This window comes from Sceloporus occidentalis, unplaced genomic scaffold, assembly GCF_023333645.1.
Source record: "Sceloporus occidentalis isolate IW3139 unplaced genomic scaffold, rSceOcc1.0.p SCAF_2, whole genome shotgun sequence".
Classification (NCBI taxonomy): Eukaryota; Metazoa; Chordata; class Lepidosauria; order Squamata; family Phrynosomatidae; genus Sceloporus; species Sceloporus occidentalis.
This window is the reverse complement of record NW_028316982.1, coordinates 233,379,796-233,403,046: the sequence shown is the minus strand read 5'-3', so window position 1 is coordinate 233,403,046 and position 23,251 is coordinate 233,379,796. Positions and strand designations below refer to the sequence as shown.

At 43.3% G+C, this 23,251-nt stretch overlaps 1 protein-coding gene across 2 annotated transcripts in view; it reads left to right on the top strand.

Annotated features, from left to right (window-relative positions):
- The first annotated feature begins 8,427 nt into the window (after positions 1–8,427).
- ST3GAL6 (ST3 beta-galactoside alpha-2,3-sialyltransferase 6) overlaps positions 8,428–23,251 on the top strand; it is a 69,377-nt gene continuing 54,553 nt past the window's right edge. The window contains exons 1-2 of one of the 2 annotated variants that reach the window (XM_089512416.1): positions 8,428–8,471; positions 12,423–12,580. In XM_089512416.1, coding sequence (XP_089368542.1) covers positions 8,446–8,471; positions 12,423–12,580 — 184 coding nt within the window. In that variant the 5' untranslated portion in view covers positions 8,428–8,445. Of the gene's footprint in view, positions 8,472–12,422; positions 12,581–15,135; positions 15,395–23,251 lie in introns of those variants that run through there. The other variant, XM_089512419.1, reaches the window with a different exon arrangement.

The following is a 23,251-nucleotide window of genomic DNA, read 5'->3' as shown; positions in this document are numbered from 1 at the left end:
TAAGTTGAACCTCTCTGAACTTTTGGCAAAAATTTAGTTGATTTGAATGAGTGGGTATAACTATGTTTCTGAGGCAAAGTAAAATATCAAGATGAATATTTTACTGTGTACAGTACATATTTTTTCAAGACACTTCATGGTGCAGCTCTTGAAATCTAATTCCAGAAAATTAATGCAGTGTTTAAGAAATTCATAAGACTCTATTCTGCCTCATAATATGTAAACTAAATCTTCATTCTAAGTTTAAACCTAAGAGGGGTGGCATCCTAAAGAGGAGACTCCAAGTCAACAATCTTCAACAAGCTGCCATGAGAGACAACTTCCAAGCAAATTTGCAAACAAAACTTGAAGACCATCCTGTAGACTCTTCTCCTACAGCACTTTGGCCACATATCAAAACAGCATCCTGCAACCTGCGGAAGAATCCTTAGGATTCTCCCTCAAGAAAAATCAAGACTGGTTTGATGAAAACAACCAAGAGATCCAGGAGCTATTGGCAAAGAAGAGAACTACTCACCAGGTACACCTCACCCAGCCACCTTGCCATGTAAAAAAGCAGCCTTCTGTCTCACATGTAGTCAACTCCAACAAAAACTCCGAGACATTCTGAACAAGTGGTGGATCAATTTCGCAGAAAAGACACAACGTTGTGCAGATCTGGGTGATTCCAGAGGATTTTACGAAGCTCTTAAAGCAGTGTTTGGACCTACATATCAGGTCCAAAGCTCCCTATACAGTACAGATGGTCAAACACTAATCACAGATAAAGCTTCCATTCAGAACTGATGGGCTGAACATTTCCAAAGTCTCTTTAGTGCTAAAAAAGGTAAGGCTGCCAGGATTGACGGAATTCCACCTGAAGCTTGGAAACATGGAGGTCATGTATTCAAAGCTAAACTCCACGAGCTCCTTGTGAGTTGCTGGGAAAAAGGCGAACTGCCATCAGATCTCCGAGATGCAGTCATCATCACCCTGTATAAGAAAAAAGGAGCAAAATCCGATTGCTCAAACTATCGAGGTATAATACTGCTCTCCATCACTGGAAAAATCCTTGCAAGGATACTCCTGAACAGATTAATTCCTGCTATTGCAGAAGAAATTCTCCCTGAAAGCCAATGGGGCCTTAGAGCTAATAGGAGCACTACAGATATGGTATTTGCCCTTAGACAACTGCAAGAGAAATGTAGAGAGCAGAACAAAGGACTTTATGTAACATTTGTCAACCTCACCAAAGCCTTCGACACTGTGAGTCAGGCATCGGCAACGTGCGGCCCGCGGGCCGCATCCGGCCCGCGAAGCCTCTAGGACTGGCCCGCGCTCGCCCCTGCCGCTGATTGCGCCGCTGATTGGCGCCGCTCCGGCCACCATTTTGTTTTTTAAAATGGCGGCGCCCCTCTAGGAGGCCCGGGGCGCTTGCTGCAGCCCTGTTCCAGGGCTGCAGGGCCGCGCCAGCCCTCCGAATGGGCTCCGCACTCCTCCGTTCTCTCTCTGCCCTTCGCCCTCCTGGCTCCGTTTTCCTAGCTCTGCCCTCCTCTCTCCGCCTCCCTCTATGAATAAAAGAGTGTGGAGGGGAGGGAAAGGAGGAGGCGGCAGAGAAAAGGAAAGTGAAAGTAAGAGAGCCAGCCAGCCAGCCAGCCGGAGCGAGCCACTGAAGAGGTTGGTTGGTGCATGTATTTTCCTCTGCTTGGTGACTGTGATTTACTCTCCCTTGGTATCTTTGCAAACCCCCCCCCCCATGCTCCTTTGGGGATGCTTTGATTCTGATTTCCTGCATGGCAGGGGGTTGGACTGGATGGCCCTTGGGGTCTCTTCCAACTCTATGATTCTATGTTTCTCCTATGCTTTGTGACTCCCTTACTATCTTTGAAACCCCCCCCCCCCCAATGCTCCTTTGGGCATGCTTTGATTCTGATTTCCTGCATGGCAGGGGGTTGGACTGGATGGCCCTTGGGGTCTCTTCCAACTCTATGATTCTATGTTTCTCCTATGCTTTGTGACTCCCTTACTATCTTTGCAAACCCCCCCCCCCATGCTCCTTTGGGGATGCTTTGATTCTGATTTCCTGCATGGCAGGGGGTTGGACTGGATGGCCCTTGGGGTCTCTTCCAACTCTATGATTCTATGTTTCTCCTATGCTTTGTGACTCCCTTACTATCTTTGCAACCCCCCCCCCATGCTCCTTTGGGGATGCTTTGATTCTGATTTCCTGCATGGCAGGGGGTTGGACTGGATGGCCCTTGGGGTCTCTTCCAACTCTATGATTCTATGAGGAGAGAGGGAGAGAGAGAAAGGGTGGGAGGGTGGGAGTGTGTCAGGCTCCCAATTGCCACCCCCAAACAACAAGAGGCTGTGCTTCTAAAAAGTAACAGCTTTATTGAAAGGTAAAGGTATAGGCAACAGAAGTGACTTCTTTGTCAGGAATGAAGATACATAGTTACAGATGGGTTATATAGTCCCATGAGCAGACCCACCCCCATAAAGCAATAAAGTTAAATAATTGGATCAGTCCTTCCCGCGCAGTGAGGAATCTCCACCCCGATGACGTAGTGTTCTCTCGTCCGGGCTCTCTGGCCTGTTCTCAAAACAATTAAGTTCTCACCAAGCGTTATCTCCTCCTTGCACCTGTGACCTTGAAACCCAGACATCTCTCACTACTGAACTAAGTATTATAAAACCTTAACAACCTATGAGTATATGTAAGAATGGTTATATATCCCATCAACCCACAACCCAACATACATGGCAGCATATAAAGCATAACAACAACATATATTAACATCATGAACATATTACTATAACAGCCTATAAGTAGTAGCATTAACTCCTAAGGTTTAACTGACCCCTCCCAACACAAGAGCAGTCTCTGCCTGGCTGGGTAACTCCCTAACATTGTAACATTCCAATCCTAATAAGCAAGCACAGAAGCTAGCCATCTATCTATCACCTTCTAGTACATTCTAACTAACCAATATATATCAAACCCATTATATCCTTAATCAACTAATATCTAAACAAAACCCTAAACTAATAATCCCTCTGACAGAACCCCCAAATGAATATATAAATGACAAATGAATATATGAATGCAGGGGAGTTCTGACAGAGTGAGAGGGAGGGAGGAAGGGAGAGAAAGAGAGGGAAGAAAGAGAGAGAACCACAGCCACTGAGCCAGGTGAGAGGTTTGTTCATTGGGGGAGGGGGGTTATACTACCTGTGCCTTTGTGTTTTGAGACAGTGGCATGCATTTTTTGCTGTTTTGTGGCCTTGCCTAGTAGCTTCCATCCTTGCAAATACTGCTATTATTATTGTTGTTATCCCTTGGTATTGTCTTTGCAAGATCCCCCCACATGGACTTGCTTGCACATTTCTGGGTTCAGACAGTGGCATGCATTTTTTGCTGTTTTGTGGCCTTGCCTAGTCACTTCTTGCAAATATTGTTATTATTATGCGGCTCCGCCCCCGGAGGGTGGAAACTCCACCCCTGACATGTGGCCCTGCCTCCAGATAGTGGAAGCTCCGCCCTGGCATGCAGCTCCGCCCCAGAGGGTGGAAGCTCCACCCCCGTGTACAGCTCCGCCCCCGGAGGGTGGAAGCTCCACCCCTGGCTTCGGCCCCCCAGTTGTCTGAGGGACAGCAACCCGGCCCCCGGCTCAAAAAGGTTGCCTACCCCTGCTGTGAGTAGAAAGGTCTGTGGCAGATCCTGGAATGACTAGGATGCCCCCCCAAATTCCTCAAAATGATCATCCTGCTGCATGAAGGCCAGCAAGGTCAAGTCAGATATGGCGACACTCTCTCGGAGCCCTTTCTAATAACTAATGGTATGAAACAAGGTTGTGTTCTCGCTCCAATGCTATTTACAGTCTTCTTCAGCATGATGCTCCAAAGGGCTACGGCAGATCTCGAAGAATATGATGGCATTTATATACACTACTGTACTGATGGTAGCCTGTTTAACTTAAGCTGTCTGAGGGCTCGCACTAAGACCCTAAACTATCTAGTCCGTGAGCTGCTTTTTGCTGACGATGGCCTCATTGGCCATACAGAAGCAGCTCTGCAGCGCCTCACATCTTGTTTTGCAACAGCTGCAGAGCTCTTTGGGCTAGATGTCAGCCTGAAGAAAACAGAAGTTCTCTACCAGCCTGCACCACAGGAAGAACACTACCATCCCCACATCACTGTAGGCAAATTTGTGCTTAAGTCTATTCAGTAGTTCACCTACCTGGGAAGCATCATCTCCTCAGATGCCAAGATTGATAAAGAGATCAATCACAGATTAGGAAAGGCATATAGTGCATTTGGAAGGCTTCATAAAAGAGTCTGGAGTAACAAACACTGGAGGCAAAGCACCAAAATCAGCGTGTTTAGAGCAGGGGTCAGCAATCTACAGCCCGTGGGCCAGATCCAGCCCGGCAAGGCCTTGGGACCGGCCCCAGCCTAGTCCTGCGGTCTGCGTGGCCTCGCTGCCCTCCTCCTCCTCCACTGCGCATGGCCTCGCGGAGGAGGCGGAGGAAGAGGAGGGCAGCGAGGCCTGGGGTGGAGGAGGCAAAGGTAGAGGCGGTGCCTCTTGCGCGTGGCCGCACCACCTTCCCTGCCTCCCCACGGCCTCCTCCCTCCTTCTCTGCCTCTGCGGAGGCCGAAGCCTCTGCAGAGGCCAAGAAGGAGCCCACGGAGATGGCCTGCTGCTCCGGGGCTCCGTCGCGGCCCATGCAGCCCCAGGCCTCCCTCTGGAGAGAGAGGCCTGGGGCTGCAAGGGCTGTGGAGGAGCCCAGGAGGCAGCCTGCCGCTCCGGGGCTCCGTCGCGGCCCATGCAGCCCCAGGCCTCCCTCCGGAGAGACAGGCCTGGGGCTGCAAGGGCCGTGGAGGAGCCCAGGAGTTGGCCTGCTGCTCCGGGGCTCCATCGCGGCCCATGCAGCCCCAGGCCTCCCTCTGGAGAGAGAGGCCTGGGGCTGCAAGGGCTGTGGAGGAGCCCAGGAGGCAGCCTGCCGCTCCGGGGCTCCGTCGCGGCCCATGCAGCCCCAGGCCTCCCTCCGGAGAAACAGGCCTGGGGCTGCAAGGGCCGTGGAGGAGCCCAGGAGTTGGCCGGCTGCTCCGGGGCTCCATCGCGGCCCATGCAGCCCCAGGCCTCCCTCCGGAGAGAGAGGCCTGGGGCTGCATGGGCCGTGGAGGAGCCCAGGAGGCGGCCTGCCCAAGCCCTTCCCTTCAGCCGAAAGGGCCCCTTGGAGCCCTTTCGGCCGAAGGGAAGGGCCTGGGATGGGTGCCCAAGCCCTTCCCTTCGGCCTCCCTCCCCTTCGGCCGAAAGAGCCCCTTGGTGCCCTTTCGGCCGAAGGGAAGGGCCTGGGATGGGTGCCCAGGCCCTTTCCTTCGGCCTCCCTTCCCTTCGGCCAAAAAGGCTCCTTGGAGCCCGTTCGGCTGAAGGAAGGAATTGAGGAGGAGAGGGTGGGCACACGCCTCCTCCTCCCCACGGGCTTCCGCAGACCTGAAGTGTCCTTCAGAGGACACCTCAGGCCTGGCGAAGCTTCGAGGAAAGGAGCAGGGGCCGCCGGCCTCCTCCTCCTCCCCGCGGGGCTTCGGCAGACCTGAGGTGTCCTTCGGAGGACACCTCAGGCCTGGCGAAGCCCCGAGGAAAGGAGCAGGGGCTCCCCCGGGCACGGCGAATGGAAAAGGTTCGCCATCACTGCTCTAGGAGGCCCGTTGCGGTCGCTGGAGCCCTCTGAGGTCATTACAACCAGTAATGTTATGGTATCACAGGCTGAATATTAGCCTGCCAAGGTTTGGGGTGCCTTAAGCCGACCTATCAACTTCTGTTGTCTTGCTTGTACTGCTTGTTGTTGCTGTTGCTGGTGTTGTTATTCCATATTGTCAATTCAGCTTTAACTTATGATAACACTGTGAACAAGAGATCTCCAAGAAACCCTGCAATTAGCTGTCCTACTCAGGACTTGCAAACACGGTGCTGTGGTTTCCTTAATTGAGTCAATCCATTTGTAATGCAGTCTTCCTTCCTCAAAAAAGAAGCTGTTATATAGAATCATAGAGTTGGAATAGACCACAAGAGCCATCCAGTCCAATCTCCTGCCATGCAGGAACTCTCAATCAAAGCATCCCCAAGAGATGGCCATCCAGCCTCTGTTTCAAGACTTCCAAGGAGGGAGACTCCACCACTCTCTGAGGGAGTGTGTTCCACTGTCGAACAGCCCTTACTGTCAGGAAGTTCTTCCTGTGGTGTACCACAAGGTGCCATTCTACCCCATTCTACCCCTAATGTACCACAAGCTACCATTCTATCCCCAATCTACATGAAACCACTGGGAGAGATCATCTGCAGGCATGGGGCAGGATGTTATCAGTATGCTGATTACACACAAATATACTTCTCCATGCCTTCAAAAGCAGCTTCAGCTAAGGATAGTATCTCCTCTGAATGAATGGTTGGAATAGGTAATGAGCTGGATAAAGAAAAACAAATTGAAATTGAATCCGGACAAGACCGAGGTGCTTACTATTAAGAATCCTAATCTGGGGCTGTAGATTTGTCAACTAGTTCTGGATGAGGTTATACTCCCTCTGAAAGACTATGATCACAGTTTGAGAGTGCTCCTGGTTCCATCCCTCCACATGTCCCCTTAGCTCGATGCGATGGTCAGGAGTGCCTGTTATCAGCTTCAGCTGATATGCGAACTGTGCCCCTTCTTAGAACACAAGCCTACTGTCCTGCCACAATTGTGTTAGTTTAAGAATAGAAGCATACTGGTTTGGCATCATTTCTAACCACTTTCCCCTACAATAACGCTTTGGTGAGCCATGTTTGTGTGATCTGTTTTCTGCACTGCCAAACACTGTTTTCTGAGATGAAGTGTGAAGAAAGAGGCATTGTGGGTGCCAACTGCCCCCTAAAGCTTGCTGCTGTGTGAATGCATATGCAGCTGGCGGTTTTAGGAAGGTTGGCCACTGCAATCACTGTCAGGTGAAGATGTGGAAAAGGATCAAAATCATGCCACTTACCCCATGTGACTGCCTGATAAGCAGAACTGCAGTGGAAGGGACTTAACACCAAGGCAGTAATGGAACAGCTGTGAGATTGAGAGCCTATTGACGAGTTTAGCAAGGAAAAGGTGTACTAATGTAATTAACGGAATGCAAGGCAGCTGCAGAATGGACACAATATTGTGTGATAAAGTACCAGCCAAATACACTTTTATTCTGTTAAAATTCCATTTTTCTTGCCTCATCATAAAATCCTTAGTGGGTCTACTCCAGTTGTGATTAGTGATTACACTTAGATATAAATTTAGTCCATACACAGCTTTAATCTGTAAACATTTAAATTCACACGTAAATTAGAACACTGATTGTTGGAATCAGAGAAGAGTCCTCTGTCAGAAAAAAAATCCTCCTATTTAGCCAGTGTCAACAGCACATGTATGTCTGTGCAGAAATAAGTTTCATTAGCTTCTATGGGGCTTATGTCCAGGTAAATCAAGACGGACTGATGCTTGAACCTATTACTTACAGAATTGCTTAAAACTTTGTGAATGTTCTGCAATTATTACCAGTCTCTTGAAAATGTGTGGGGAACTTTTAGTGGGACCAAAAGTTGTCTTTCATCCATGACAGCACTGATACAATTATAAGTGACATGGTTCTGTCCTATAAAATCCTGAGATTTGAAGTTCTGTGAAGTATTTAGATTTCTTTGGGGGAAAAAACCTTGAGTGCCACACCAATCTTCAAATCCCAGGACTGTGTACACTGTAGCCATGGCACTTCAAATGTTATCAAAGTGATATAATTGTACAGTGTGAAAGAGAACAAAGAAACAATTTTCGGACCAAAATGACTGGGCTTGGGACAGAGTACACCATGGTAGCTGGTGGTTCCTCTGACAGTAGGGCGATGAGGATGTTTTGGGTTTTAGTCTGAATTGTAAAGCAGTTATGCAGAGTGCTGAAACCTAATCCATAAATACTATTAAAGACTAAAACCAGAAGTAAGTTCAATGCCACACTTACATGTGATCTACCACTTGCCACTGGAAGTACACAAACTATAGGTATACACAGAAGACCCTAAGTTCAAAGAGATAGCCACTGTGTTGCCTATATCCTTTCTTTTACACTGTGCAAAATATGACAGGCATATATTTTCCTAAAATACAGTTCTAAAAATCACGTAGTTATTGAATGTCTGCCAACAGAGCACAGCTGTAAATCTACAACAACACTGTCAAGAAATAATACATGCCTGTATCTGGTATAAAAGGAGAATTGGATTACAAAAGGCATAACAAGAAAGGGTTTATGGGTCTTTGGAATCTCAAATTATTATATACTGATTTGCTCTTATCTTACTTCTAGTGCAGATTGAACAGAATGATTCTGTTATCTTGACAGATAATCTGGCCATTTGAAAGGGTTGTGCAGAGTTTGAACAAAAGCAGCTCTCCATATGTTTCCTATTAGTTCAAGACAGAGGTGAGTATATTCCAGAACCCAGAGGCCTCACTAGCCATTTTTGGCTCCTCTGTAAAGCAACAGTCATGCCATCATAACCTCAATTTTGGTGACTGAAAGTGATGGAAGTCACAATAACCTTTGGGGCAAGGTTTATGCGTGTGTTTGCTGGTGTTCTTTCTGTTTCAGTGTAGGTGACAAAATCTTTCAATAGATGTTATCATATTTTGTTGCATGATAGTTTAAGTTAGCATATTTATCTGCTAAAAATAGCACTGTGATTTCACTTTAACTGTCATGGTCCCATTCTATGAAATTGTGAGGTTTGCAAGATGCTTAGATTCTTTGTCAGGGAGCCCAAGTGCCTCATCAAACTACAAATCCCAGGATTCCATAGGGTAACAGTTAAATGGCAGTTAAAAGCCATGGCAGGTAAATATAACACTATAGAAAAGACAGGCCAAAATAAAGCTGCTTCGGGTCACTTTGGAGGTATGGTGTTTAAATGACACACACATCTTAAGAGGCCAGAAGCTGCGCCAAAGCTGTGCTCCAGTCCTTAGGACTGGAGTGTGGCTTTAGTGCAGCTTCCAGTTTCTTAGGATCCATGCTTCATTTAAACAGCACACTTCCAAAATGGCCCAAAGCAACTTTATTTTAGCCTGTCTGTTTGGGCTCTATAGTTGTTTAGTGTTAAAGAGTGCTTGGCTAAAAAAAGGGATGGTCAATTCTGTGAGGTTTTTTTGGGAAATCAAAGGGGTTCCAAGACCACATTGGATCCTTCCGCAAGGCTGCATGCAGCCCTGGGCAATACCACATTAAAGACTATAAAGATGCAAAAAGTAAGACTAATTGCTGTATGCGATGGTCTTAATTAACAGTGAAAGGTCAATATGGCATGAAGATAATCTGAAGTTAATGTTAGACAGACCATTCATGTCAGCCTTATTCACAGTTCACCCTTTTGAGCAGCACACTTTTTTTGAACAGACTGAATAAGAAATGACATGATAGCAATGTTTAAATATTAGATATTAGAGATGGCAATATTAGATATTAGAGATGGTAATTCCTTTGACCACCCAAAGAGAAGGTATTTTTACCATATATCAAAGGAGTCACAGACAGAATAGGGAAACGGGTGAGAAAATACAATCTCCAAACAATCTACAAACCAACCAAGAAAATCCCTGTCACAGCCACAGGAGTTTATCGCATACCGTGCAACTATGGACAAGTCTACATAGGGACCACTAAACACACTATTCAAACACAAATCAAGGAACACAAGAGACACTGCAGACTGGGCCAGCCAGAAAAATGAGCAGTAGCAGAACACTTTGTAAACCATCCTGGGCATACAATGCTGTTTGAAAACACTGAAATTCTGGACCATGGCAACAATGATCAGGTCAGGATGCACAGGGAAGCCACTGAAATCCACAAACACCAGGGCAACTTCAACAGGAAAGAAGAAATGCCCAAAGTAAACAAGGTTTGGCTACTAGTCCTCAAAAACACCAAAATCAAAACTCAAAACATGCAAATAAACTTCACCCAGGGTCAGGGGGTTTCCCAGCAGACAATGGATCGCTAATTAGATTGATACCGAGGCCTTGCCATTCAACAACAGAACAATACACAGATTAACATATAAATGCCTTCTTTCCAACCAAAGGTCACACCATGTGTGTGTGTGTGTGTGTGTGTGTGTGTATATCCCACTCACTTCCATGCCAGCATTCTCTGAAGATGCCAGCCACAGGTGCTGGCAAAACATCAGGAAAAAACTCTTCTACAACATGGCCACATAGCCCAAAAACCCACAAAAAACTGTCAATTGATTTTGTTGATTTTCTCCAAATTCTACCTTTCTCCAAATTCTACCAAATTCTACAAAAAAAAAATTATATCATGTTGTGAGACTTGTGTGTTTTCTTTCCATACTGAAATTTGTGTATTTATTCATGCAGTTTACCTAATTTACATCACTTTAAGTATGGGCCAAAGCAGATTGAAGAAATATTCCATCTTGAGATCACTTTAACGTTCAGTGCTAGGGAATTTTGGGAACTGCAGTTTGCTGTGGTACCAGAGCTTTCTAACAGAGAAGGCTCAATGATTCACAAAACTATAGTTCTCAGAATTCCCTAGCATTGAGCCAGGGTATTTAAAGTGGTCTCAAAATGATTACTGCAATCTGTTTTAGACCTAGTTTCTATACACTTTCCCCAATTATTTGCATTTAACCACTTACACTTTAAAATATGTGTTTGGTGTTGTTTACACTTTTATTGACTGAAAATGTTCTGCAAGCCTTGTAAAAGTGTGAATTCCCTAGGAAAAAATGGGGGGGAAATCTGAGAAAAAATAAGAAAAAAAAAATGAAAACAGGAAGAAAATCAATTATGGAATATTTTATTCTAGCATGATTCAGGAAAAATTTTCCATGGGCCTTCCCATCTCTAAAGTGATCTGGAAATTGAGAAAAGGCTTATCTTGAGTATAAAACAGTTTAGGAGGTAAAAATATGCCAACAATGTCTCCCACATTGCTCAGTTGATAGCTGGGAGCATTAAAAAAAATTGCAGGCTCTGAGATCCATGAAAACAGCCCTTGTATGTGGTTCACAAGCCACATTTAATCACTCCTGGCTTATGATTTCAGTAATGTGAATGCCCTTTAATAGCTTTGTTTTTTTTTAAAAAAAACAAAGTATGGAAGGGTTCTAGTTCAGTGTTGAAAGACATAGCTTAAACAAAAAAGGACCTGGAGGTAATTCCTGGCCATTCCAAGTCGGACTGGGCAGGACTCCAGTCTGAAACCTGGGAGAACTGCTCGAAACCAGAGTGGACCATACTGAGACAGACGGTTCACCAATCTGATTTAGCATAAGGAAACTTCCCACATATCTTCTATTCAGCAGCTCAAGTGAGATTGTGCTGTCAGTGTAGAATTAATCAGCAAAGGACAAGGAAAACCATTTGGTTGCACACTGCCTTTTTCTCTCAATGTTATGATTTATGGTGTGTGTGTGTGTGTTCCTTGTAAATATATGTGCAACAACTTTTCAGTATGCAGTTTGGCACAGGGTAAAATGATTCCAATACATGATATGACGGGATATTAAAGCAGAAGACCTGCATTGTTTTCTGAATGTGGGTCAACATACTTTGAAAAATATTTAATGATTTTAGCAACTCCTCAGCGATAGAGAGAAATTTTAATTAAACCCTGGGACATCTGCTCCATTGAAAAGGTTACAGAATTATTTTTTGAAGACTTTGTTTATAAGTTTTATGTTTCAGGTGACAGTCCTTTACATATTTACCTGGTAATAAGCTGCATTGAACTTAATTAGATTTACTGTATATACCCATATATAAGTGTAGAAATTTTAGTCAAAAAATTGACTCCAAAAATCTGAGTCGACTTATATGTGGATAAATGTGAGTACTGTACTTTAACTCTTACAATGAAAAAAGAAAAAAGGAACCATCCCCTGGTGAAAGGCAAGAGTGCAATCTGTCATGGAAGCATTAATTCCCTCTATTGTCTCATCCATCTAGCCTTTAGCATGAACATAAACAGTTATTCCTGCAGGAATTTTGTAAATTCTTTGGCATTGTTTTCCTTTGCTTCATTTTTTACATTGTTTGTTACATGCCCCTAGGTTTTAACCCTGGACTTATCCACAGGTCATATTAAATTCTATAATTTTGGCCCCAAAACATGCCCTTGACTTATACATGAGGTTGACTTATAGTCGAGTATATATGGTACTTCTGAATGGATATGTATAAAATTACACTGCTTTACAATTATGATAGTTGGTTCAGAAACTAGAATAAACAGAAACATGAGACATGGATTCTTTTTAAATCTAAAGTTTATCTATTACTCTTCATGTTTTCATACAATGCATATTTATTTATTTATTTATTTATTTATTTATTTTTCATTCCTTACTAGTGACCACCTTATCACAAACCATCTGATTGGAAGCAGATACACAGAACATGGAAATCTAAGACCTGGGAACCTGGTGATCTGTGTGAACTTGAACCTGTGCACAATGCATAAATCCGTTATGCATTTATTTAAACTTCTCCTCAGCCGAATGGCTAAAGGTTGGTGCTGGTTTGAAGTGACAGAGCAGCCTTTAACTTAATATAGTGATCTTTTAGCATGCCCCTTCTGTATTCCTAATTATATATTTAAAATAAGGGAGGAGGAGGGGGTAATTTGTGAGAAGGAGCTGACATGGGGTCAAAGGATTAAAATACCCTTTTATGCCATGACTTCAGTCCACCTCTGCCTCTCCACCCATCTTCTTTTAGCCAAAGAAAGTAATGTCAGGAAACTCAAACATGATTTTCCCATATCATGTGCTGTTTAGCCCTCAGGCTATTCAAGTCAGCAGATTTCAGGCTTTTAACTTCAAACATGGATATATGACAAAAGGGCCTAATTGATATATTTCAGGGCCTAGATTTGTGAGGTCCCATGATAGTGGCTAGTCTTTGAATTTTCTGTGCTTGGTTGTTTCCCTGTCCCCAATCATGGTTTCATCTCTCCTTTTCCCTGCCAAATCTGTTTTTGGCACTAGTGTGAACGTAGGTGTCAAATGATCATGTGGCTTTTGGTTTAAATATGATTACATAAAAGCTGCTGCAGCTGAGGAGCAATTTACAGCACAGAGAGCCAGTGTGAAATTAGGTTTGGTGTCTACATAAACACACACACACACACCATTAAGGAAGCAGAGACTGTTTCATAGATTTAAAGTGGTAGCATCGTCATAGTAGTCTGAGAGATGTCTTTTTCATAGATTAGAACAACAGTGGATCAATGTGCCCCTCCACATATTATTGAACTGTCACTCCCATAATCCCTGACTTGGTTATGTTGTCTGAGGTTGATGGGAGTGCTAAGTCAAAAGCATCTAGAATATCACAGATGGCCACAGATGGTTTGGAAGCATTCTGAGTTTAACTGGTGTCACAAGGCTATCATGGGGTTGAGCATGTGTGCATGGACACAACCTTGTTCACCAAGCGGGGAGGAAAGGTCACGAAATTCAAGAAGAGGAGCTAAGAGGTTGTTACTTTTGCCCCCCAGCATCTGCTGCCCAAGGTACTCACCTCACTTTGTCTAATGGTAAGTCTTGCCATGAGTCTTAATGCAGAATGCCAACAGTCACAAGCAAGGCACTTACCAACCACTTCCATGGGCAATATCTTATGGCATATGAAAGACCAGCAGATATGTTGTTGTTGTTGTTTGCTTTCAACTCATTTTCAGTTTATGGTGACCCTAAGGGGAACATATCATGGGGTTTTCTTGTAAGTTTCTTCAGAGGGGGTTTGGCACTATTATCCTGTGATGATGAGAGAGTGTGACTTGCCCAAGGTCACCAAGTAGTTTTACATGGCCAAGTCAGGATTCAAATCCCGGCCTCCAGAGTCATAGTCCAATGCTGAAACCATTACACGAGGCTGGCTCTCTAGCTATATTATAGGATAAGACTTTGTGCCCTTTCCATTCCTTAAATTTGATGTACTGTACTACAGTAGGCCCTGTGTATGCATGGATTCTTTATCCATGGATTTAACCAACTAAGGAATGAAAATATTTTTTAAAAATATACATTCCAAAAAGCAAAGCTTAATTTGGCCATTTGATACAAGGGATATCATTTTACTACTCCACTGTATTTAATAGGGCTTGAGCACCCACAGATTTTGATATCCCAGCTGATACCAAGGGCCTATCCCAGCAGATACTAATAGCTCCTCTGCCTCTGTCCCAGGATTTATTATCATAATCAGATGCGAATGAGACTAAAAATCTGCCTTGCTTTGTTGTTCTAAAGTGCAATTAACAAATGGCTGTTAAAATCACCTTGAGTTTTAACATTCATATTAAGCAATGAGTCTGTACAGAGGGTGGGAATGGGAAGGCAAAGCATGGCAATGTAACTTCTTTGGATTGCAACTCTCAGAATTTTCCAGCCAGCATGGTTACTGTTTCTTGGGTTGTGAAAATGGGCCTCTTTTTCTTTCCCCCCATTTTGGTTAATCTGTGGGATTAAGACAGGAACAACAGGGCCGGATTATTAGAGACTAAAGGCCGAAAGAGAGAGCCAGCCTGACGCAGTGTTTGGAGGGTTGGACCAGGGCTCTGGAGGAGACCAAGGTCTGATTCCCTGCTGGGCCATGGAACTGTTTGTGTCCTTGGGCAAGTCACACCCTCTCAGCCTCAGGAAAGCAATGGCAAGCCTTCTCTGAACAAATCTTGCCCACAAAAGCCTTAGGGTTGCCATAAATCAGAAACCAATGTGAAGGCATATGCCAACAAGAAACAGCCTAAAGGCACCTAGACGCCCCCCCCCCCCAAATCTGCTCTTGGAAACTAAACAGGGTCAGCTCTGGTTAGTACTTGGATGGAAGCCCACCGATGAATACCAGGTGATGTAAGCTATGTTTTAGAGGAAGGAACTGGCAAGGAGTATTCCTTAGCCTTGGAAAAGTCACATTTTCTCAGCCTCACAGGACGGCAAGAGCAAATCCAGTTCCTTCCTTCCCTCTCCTCCAATCCTCTCCCTCCTCCCTCCCTCCCTTCCTAGGGCGCGTTCTGGGCATTTGTGTGGGGAGCTGGAGGGCTTCTCCCCGGCCTTACCTCGAAGTGGTGGGCAGTGGCCACAGGCGGGGCCTCCTCTTCCTCTCCCTGCTTCTCCCTCTCCTTCTGGCCACCACCACTCGCCCTGCTTCCTGCCGCCCCACTCCGGCCTCTGGGCCCCAGGAGGCCCCTTCCCTTCCCTTCCCTTCCCTTGGGGCCAGAGACTGAGGCCGCCAAGCTGCAGAGGAAGCCACGCGGGACCCTCCCGGCGCAGCCACGCTGGAGCTTGGCAAAGGACCGGCGACGGCCGCCCCAAGGGCAAGGTGAGGCCAGGAGGATGGGGAGGGCAGCCACACTGGGGAGATCATCCGGTTTGGCCGCGCTTTAACTCTTTGTCTGTCTCTTTGCTATGGAATTCTGGGAGTTGGAGTTTGTTGTGGGGCCCAGAAGTCTTGGGACTACAGGCTGCATCCACACTGGAGAAATAACCCGGTTTGGCCTCGCTTTAACTGCTCTGGCTCAAGGCTATGGAAGGTTGCGAGTTGGAAAACTACACAACCCTTTCGCAACTCCTTTCCAAAACTGCACATTCCCAGGATTCTGTGGCGTCGAACTGCGTTATTTCTGCCGTGTGGATGCCCCCTCCCTCAAGAGGAAACTGCTCCTTAGAGATGCTCTGGAGCTTAGCGCCATATAAACTCCTCCATTGGATTTGCTCAGGAGACATAGCAAACAACACAGACAGGGACTTTCTCTCAGGGAAGAGCATATATATATATATATGTGTGTGTGTGTGTGTGTGTGTGTGTGATTCCCCTTTCCCCTCTCCTTTGCTGGAAAGTGTAGGAAGAATCTTGTCTAGAGCTGAGGGAAGGGAAAAGGACCTCTCCTTCATCATCCTCGCAGTGAAGGATTCTGGGAGTAGATGTTCAACAAACCAAAAGGGAAGGTCCCCAAGTTTTAGTTCATATGCTGAGGCTGCACCTTTCTGGAAAAGAAGAGGCTTAAAAGGCCTCAAAGGGAAATGGACTCTTTCTTAGAGGCATGACAGACTTCCTTCCTCTCTTCGTTGGGGAAATATGCCACAAAGGCTGACCTTGGGCCTCCGTCCCTGAAAATGTTCAAATAAAGGCTGCATCCAAACTATAAATAATCTGGTTTGAGACCACTTTAACAGCCATGGCTCCATGGTATGGAATTGTGGGAATGGTAGTTTGTTGTGGCACCAGAGGTGCCACAACAAACTACCATTCCCACAGTTCCATACCATGAAGCCATGGCTGTTAAAGTGGTCTCAAACCAGATTATTTATACAGTGCAGATCCAAAACACACAGCTAGACAAGAATGAGATGGCATTACTGACATTTGCTTGCCTTCTGGATCGACTTTTAGTCCACAAGTCCTTTCTTTTCATCTTTTAGTGTGGCACCCTACCAGTCTTTACTTTTCTTCCTAGGCTTTTAAAACCACATTTCCTCCTCCCAAAGGGAGCCTCTGCAAATAGCTGGAAGAATTATGGGCTTTGGAGTCTCCATAGTAAAATGGGGTCTAGAGCTATGTGCCATTTTATATGGAAGTCAAAGCCAGTAAGAACCAAAGCTATCGATTTATGCATCCTGTCTTAAAAGTTAAATACTGGCCATTTCCTTTCCCAGCCCCTGTGTATGTCTGTATACACTTGCCTTTATCATCTTTCTAATCTTTATGGTCAATGCCTCTGAGAATGAGGACTTTGCCCCTATTTATGCTAGGTGCACATTTTGTATAACGCATAAACACAACACACACCTGGCCGAAATGGTAAGCATGGCATGAATTGGCTTGTTTCCCTGGCTTTGTGTACTTTCTCACCCGCAGTTCATTTCTTTGGAAGCCAGATTATTTCAGTTCAGCTTCCAGAGAAGTTGACCAGGTATAAGCTTCCAGGTAAGTCCTTTGACATGGGTTAGTTTAAAGCTCTGAAGTATAAAATAATATAAAATATATAATAAATAATAAATAATAAAAGAATTCAAAGATATAGCCATGTTAGTCTGTAGAATCAGTGTGTAGAGAGATGTTGTAGCACCTTTGAGACTTAACGTAAAGAAAGATGTTGGCAGTATGAGCTTTCGTAGACTAAAGTCTACTTCCTCAGATGTATTTAGTGGAGTGGAAGCCAGGGACAGATATATACAGTTGGCCCTCCTTATACACGGATTTCTTATATACAGATTCAAGCATCCATGGTTTGAAAATGTTCCAAAAAAGTATAAATTTCAAATATCAAACCTTGATTTTCTATTTTTTATAAGGGACACAATTTTTCTACGTCATTATATTTAATGGGACTTGAGCATCCATGGATTTTGTTGTCCATGGGGGATCTTGGAACCAAAACCCAGCGTATAACAAGGGTCCACTGTATAATGAGGGTATGTATGTATGTGTACACACACACACACACACACACACACACACACATGTGTATATACAGTATAAGGTATACATGCCTGTCCCTGGCTTCCACTCCACCATATGCACCCGAGGAAGTAGCCTGAAGTCCAAGAAAGCTCATGCTGCCAACTTCTTTCTTTCAGTTAGTGTAAAAAGTATTACAAGATCTCTCTACATACTAATACAGTTGCCCCTCCTTTCTTGCGGACTTGAGGTCTGTGGTCTTGAATATTCATGGAGGGGTGACTTCCATTATTTTTAATGGGGTGCACTCCCACGGTGTGTTCCCCATGCACACACGCAGGCATGCACTCTATTCAAACCTATGGGACTTGAATATAGGCAAGTCATTGTTTTTGCGGGGGGGGGGGGGCGCGGGCGTCCGGAATGGATCCCCCGTGAAAATGGAGGGTTGACTGTAATAAAACATGGTTTTAAACTTCCAAGTTCAAGACTAAATATATTGACTCAGAAGCAAATTACAGTAGTTTCCATAGGATATAGCTTTCAAGGAAATGTACTTAAGACTGCAGCATGAACTAGAAATGTCTAAAACCTTTTTTTAATTATTATTTTTTATTAGTTTTCATATTTTCCATTCTACATTGACTTTAAATATTACATATTGATCTTCAATATGCTGTAACCATATACAAATCTTCCATTAAACCATACATATTTCCATCCATCCATATTATATATACATTCTCTTACATTGTATTATTCTATATAGACGTAAGGGGTTGAGCCATAAAGTTAGTTTAACTAAGATTATTGAAACAAAATTACCTCTTTTGTGTCTTTTATGTCTTTTATGTCACATATTTCTTCCAATATCTTATGACTGGTTCCCATTCAGTTTCTCTTTTTTCTCTTGATTCATAATTGATTAATGCTGCCAATATATCCATGTCTTTATATTCTATGGCTTTCTGTAACCACTCTTATACTTTTGGTATATTATCCGACTTCCAATTTTTTGCCAGTAGTATTCTAGCTGCTATGATTAGGTAAAGTATAATTCTCCAATATCCTTTTTCTAAAATTTCACCCAGAAAAGATGTCATATTTAGCAAATATAACTCTGGGGTTAAGGGGTATTGTATTTCACATATTTCTTGTATGTTCTTATGTATTTTACACCAGAAGTTTTTGGCTTTTTGGCAGGACCACCACATATGATGGTAAGAACCTTTTCCTTTATGGCACTTCCAGCATCTATTATCTTTTAAATTATATTGTGTTGCTATCTTTAGTGGTGTGTAATACCATCTATTTGCTATTTTGATGTAATTTTCTCTGAGGTCTTGTGATGCAGTAAATTTATAGGACTTTTCCCATGCACGTTCCCAGTTTTCTAATGATATTTCATGCCCTATTTCCTGTGCCCATTTTACCATATACGTGGTGACTTGTATAATCTAGAGATCTTCCCCTTGTCTTTTTTCCATATTATTTTATCTAATTCATTCAGCTCTTTCTCAAAACCTTCCCTGTTTAGGTCTTTTTTGTATCTTTGTGTGATTTGTAAGTATCCAAACCAAGTTATATTTTCCCCATTAACCTTTAAATCTTCTCTTGATCTTAGTTTCATATTACCGTATTCGTCCTTTGTTAATAAATCTTTATACCTGATCCAGCTGTCTTTTCCTTCCCACCTTCCAATGGAAAAAGCTACTTCTATTGAGATCCATGCTGGTATTCCTCTATAAAACTTTTTCTTTACTGTATTCCTTATTATATGTTAAATTTTTATCCATTATTTCTTTAGAATACTGTAGATGAGCATGCCATCCATTTTTAATATTGGTTGCTTCTAAATTCAGTAATTTTTTATCTTCTAACATTCTCCATTCTTGAATCCATAGCATGCTACATGCTCTATAATACAATTTTAAGTCCGGTAAAGCACACCCTCCTAGATCTTTCTCTTTTTTCAGTATTCTTAACTGTATTCTAGCCTTCTTTCCTCTCCACACAAAATTCGATATTCCTCTTTCCCATATTTCAAACATTTTTTCATTTAGAATAATTGGCAGATTTAAAAACAGAAACATAAATCTTGGTAGGACACTCATTTTTATTGCAGCTATTCTGCCCAGTAATGATAATTTATATGTGTTCCAGTGTTTCAGGTCTTTCTCTATTTTTTGCCATGTTGCTTTATAGTTGTTTTTGAACAAATTTATATTACTTTCGGATAACCAAATCCCTAAATGCTTTTTTAAAAAAATAATATTCTGCATAGTTATGCACAATTATTTTCTGAGTATGAGGGAAAGCCATGAAACCTCTAGGAAAGGCAAGGAAATGAATGAGAGAAATTGAGTCATTCTGATGCTGTGTGATCTCCAAACTTTTTGGACTTCAGCTCCTATGATAGCTCATTGTTGGCCATGTTAGGTCAATAGGAGTTATAATGGAAAACATTTGTGGGGCACCACCTTGGGGGAGGTTGAATTAAAGGTTTCACACTACTTACTGGCAAAATCTCTAGCTAGGTACATCTGCTCAGTTGTTTTTGGTGGAGGCTAATTTCTGCTAAGCTAACTCATTGTCATGGTTTCCTTTGCAAGCAGGAAGGCTATATATGCTGTATGAGAAAGTTGAGTAAATTTGGCTTAGATATACAGTGTCACATTTCCACAGCTCATGTATCAATGTGTATTTCAGACAGTACTTAGAGATGGCAGCCTTGTAACACGCCTTGACTCAATATTTGTAGGCAGTGTAAATAAGAGTACAGTGGTACCCCGGGATACGAATTGACCGCGTTACGAAATTTCCGGGGTACGAAAAAGTTAGATTTAAAAAAACTGTTCCGGGTAACGAAAGATTTTTCGGGTTACGAAATTAATTTCGGCGCGTTTCGGCGCGAAATTCAAATCGGAAGCGCGGCTAGCGGCTTTCCAGCGCCTTTTCGGGTTGCGAAATGTATCGGGTTACGAACGGCGCCGCGGAACGAATTAAATTCGTAACCCGAGGTAGCACTGTAATAAATTTCTCTGTAAGTAAAGGACCAATCCTCAGACATTAATCCTCTTTTGCATTAGCCTCCCAGCCTGAGGCTGGCCATTAACACAGGACAATGCACATGCAAATCACTCCTGCATTCACAGTATATATACAACCAACTTTTTCCAGGCAAAGCATTCTCTGAAGATGCCAGCCACAGATGCTGGCAAACTCAGAATGAAACTCTGCTAGAACATGGCCACATAGCCCGAAAAACCCACAAAAAAACTATGGATGCTGGCCATGAAAGCCTTTGACTTTATATTGAGCCAATCCTGTTTGGGGTTGGGGAAGAATAGGCGAGTAATGCATGTCAGATGGCTGGACTCGATCAGAGAGGTTATGGGCCTAAACCTGTAGCATCTGAGTAGAGAGGCTTGAGAGTAGGGGTTTTTGGAGATGTATCATTCATAGGTGGCCATGATTTGAGGTGTTCTGGAAGGCAGTTAACAAAGCAAAGCAAAGCGATAATGATAGATTGGCTGCTTCAGAGGGATTTCCAAAACCATGCTGGACAAAACATTTATTTCTTATATTAATTTGTATCCCTCTTTTCTCCTAAAATTGGAACCCAAAGTGGCTGCTACTAATATGAAGAGGCAGGTGTGCTGATTTTTTTGGGGGGGAGGGGTCCTGTTAGATCTTATGTTTTTGGTAATTAACCAATGAAAGATTGTCTACATTACTCTGGGCTAGCATAGTTGAGGGGTCCAGTCCAGGTCCCTTCCTATTTGGGCTCTAACCTTTGCAGGAACACTGCTTGTTCTTTTTGTTAGTGTGATGGTGGTCTCTGGAGTGGATGCACCTCAGTACATAGCATATATGTATATAGGCCTGACAAAGCTCCTTTACTGGTTGATTGGGCACTATACAAAAAGGCCTCTTCTAAAACCAAAAGGGCTGGGGGGAGAGAGCGCACATTCAATTCTAACTCATGTCTGCTACTGTCAGTAGAAAAACCTGTATTTGAGATAGATCTGCAGTAGAATTATGTACATACTATTTTTTAAAAAAACGATCCTCTCTATTACATGGATCTCAGTTTAAGTTGTGAACAGCAGCTTTAAACATCTATTCAATGTATTTAAAAATATTACAGCTGTTGAGCTTGTTTGTTAAATGGAATTTAATGCTGTGTGCATTAGCCCAAAGGAACCCAAGTGAAGCCATATGGCTAAGGGATGGGAGTGGGGCTTTGGCTGTCTTGTTTAGTAACTGATCAGAGTTTGTGTTGATCCACTATGAAACCTTTTACTGAAAGTTAATTAAACTCGGGGATGTTACCCTCCCATTCATACAGGAGCAGAAGAGGGGAGGAGGGGCAAGCACATGTGCCAGATAGTTTGTTAATGTTTATTTATGCTCATGCATGTAGTGCTAAATGATGGTTACATGTGAATCTGTTTTTCCAAGCAGTTTATCACACAGGATACAAAGCGCCCAAATCTGGTGGATAAACGGGGTTTAAATCCTGTGGATATCCTGCAAGAGCGGGATTGTTTTCAAACATGTTGGGGCGCTTTGGCAGTAACCCGACATTAACCTGTGCAAAAAGTGGCAAAATCATGCCGCTTTTAACTTTGGGATTTTCTTGAAGTTAAAAAGTGGTATGATTTTGCTGCTTTTTGCACAGATTAATGTCAGGTTAATGCCAAAGCCGAGCAACGTCATCTGAAAGCAATCCCACTCTTGCGGGATATTCACAGATTCAAACCCCATTTATCCACGGGATTTGGGCACTTCTCTCCCTTGTGAGAAACTCCCAAGTCTTTTATGGAAGGAATGGCAGGATATTCCTGAGTAATAGGAGTGGAGGCAGTTGTGTTTTCTACACAGTTTTGAACTCTGCTTCTATGCAAAAGTATTTAGTGTCAGGACAGATTTTAAAATATAGTCAGTTTTTCTGAGTATTGTGAAAGTTAAAATGAGTAAATAATCAAAGAGCACTGAACTGAAACGTAAATTGCATAATAAATTTCCCTGGTAGTTCATGGGATGACTAGCTTCCCCTCCTGGGTAGGTTAGCCAGTTCTTAATCATCTATGAACACATGTCCTCAGGGCAACATTTGCAGCATTTTGTAGAGGAAAAGGACAATGTGATGATGTAAAGCACTTGATGTGTGTTGTATCAGTACAATGTTGAAGAAAAGAATCTGAAGAGAAATTGTTTCCCGCTTTTTCTAGCACTATATGAAGGCTTCAGATTATCCAGGCTATAGGGGATAGACTGGAAGCACAATCTGGAATGAATTATTCGGTGGCCACTGTAAGTTTTTATTTCCTTAGCAAACGGTAAGCAGAGCAGCTCTGAGATTATGCTAATACATATAGGAAAGGAAAGAAGGCAGTGGTGGTGGGCGAGTTCAGGGGTGCCCAATTGCCATACAAGAGCTGGAATAGTTGGACAAAGGCTTTGAATGTCCACTTCACACTCTGCAAGTGAAGTGAGGAGAATGTGTGCTGCTCTTCACATATGTTCCATGTGTTTTTTCTGATGGTACTATGGCACTTAAATGTTGTAAACTAGACATACAAGGATATGTGATACTTTTCCTTAAAGTGGTACATTTTTAGGTTCACAGAACTGGTGGAAGGGAGAGAAAAAGGGAGGTGAGTGGAATATAGTATTATATTTGCAAGGCAGTGGAAGCATTTGTAGTTAAAAAAATACAATTATTTGAAATTAAAAAAAAGAATAAAAGAATGTAAGGATAGAAGTGTGTGT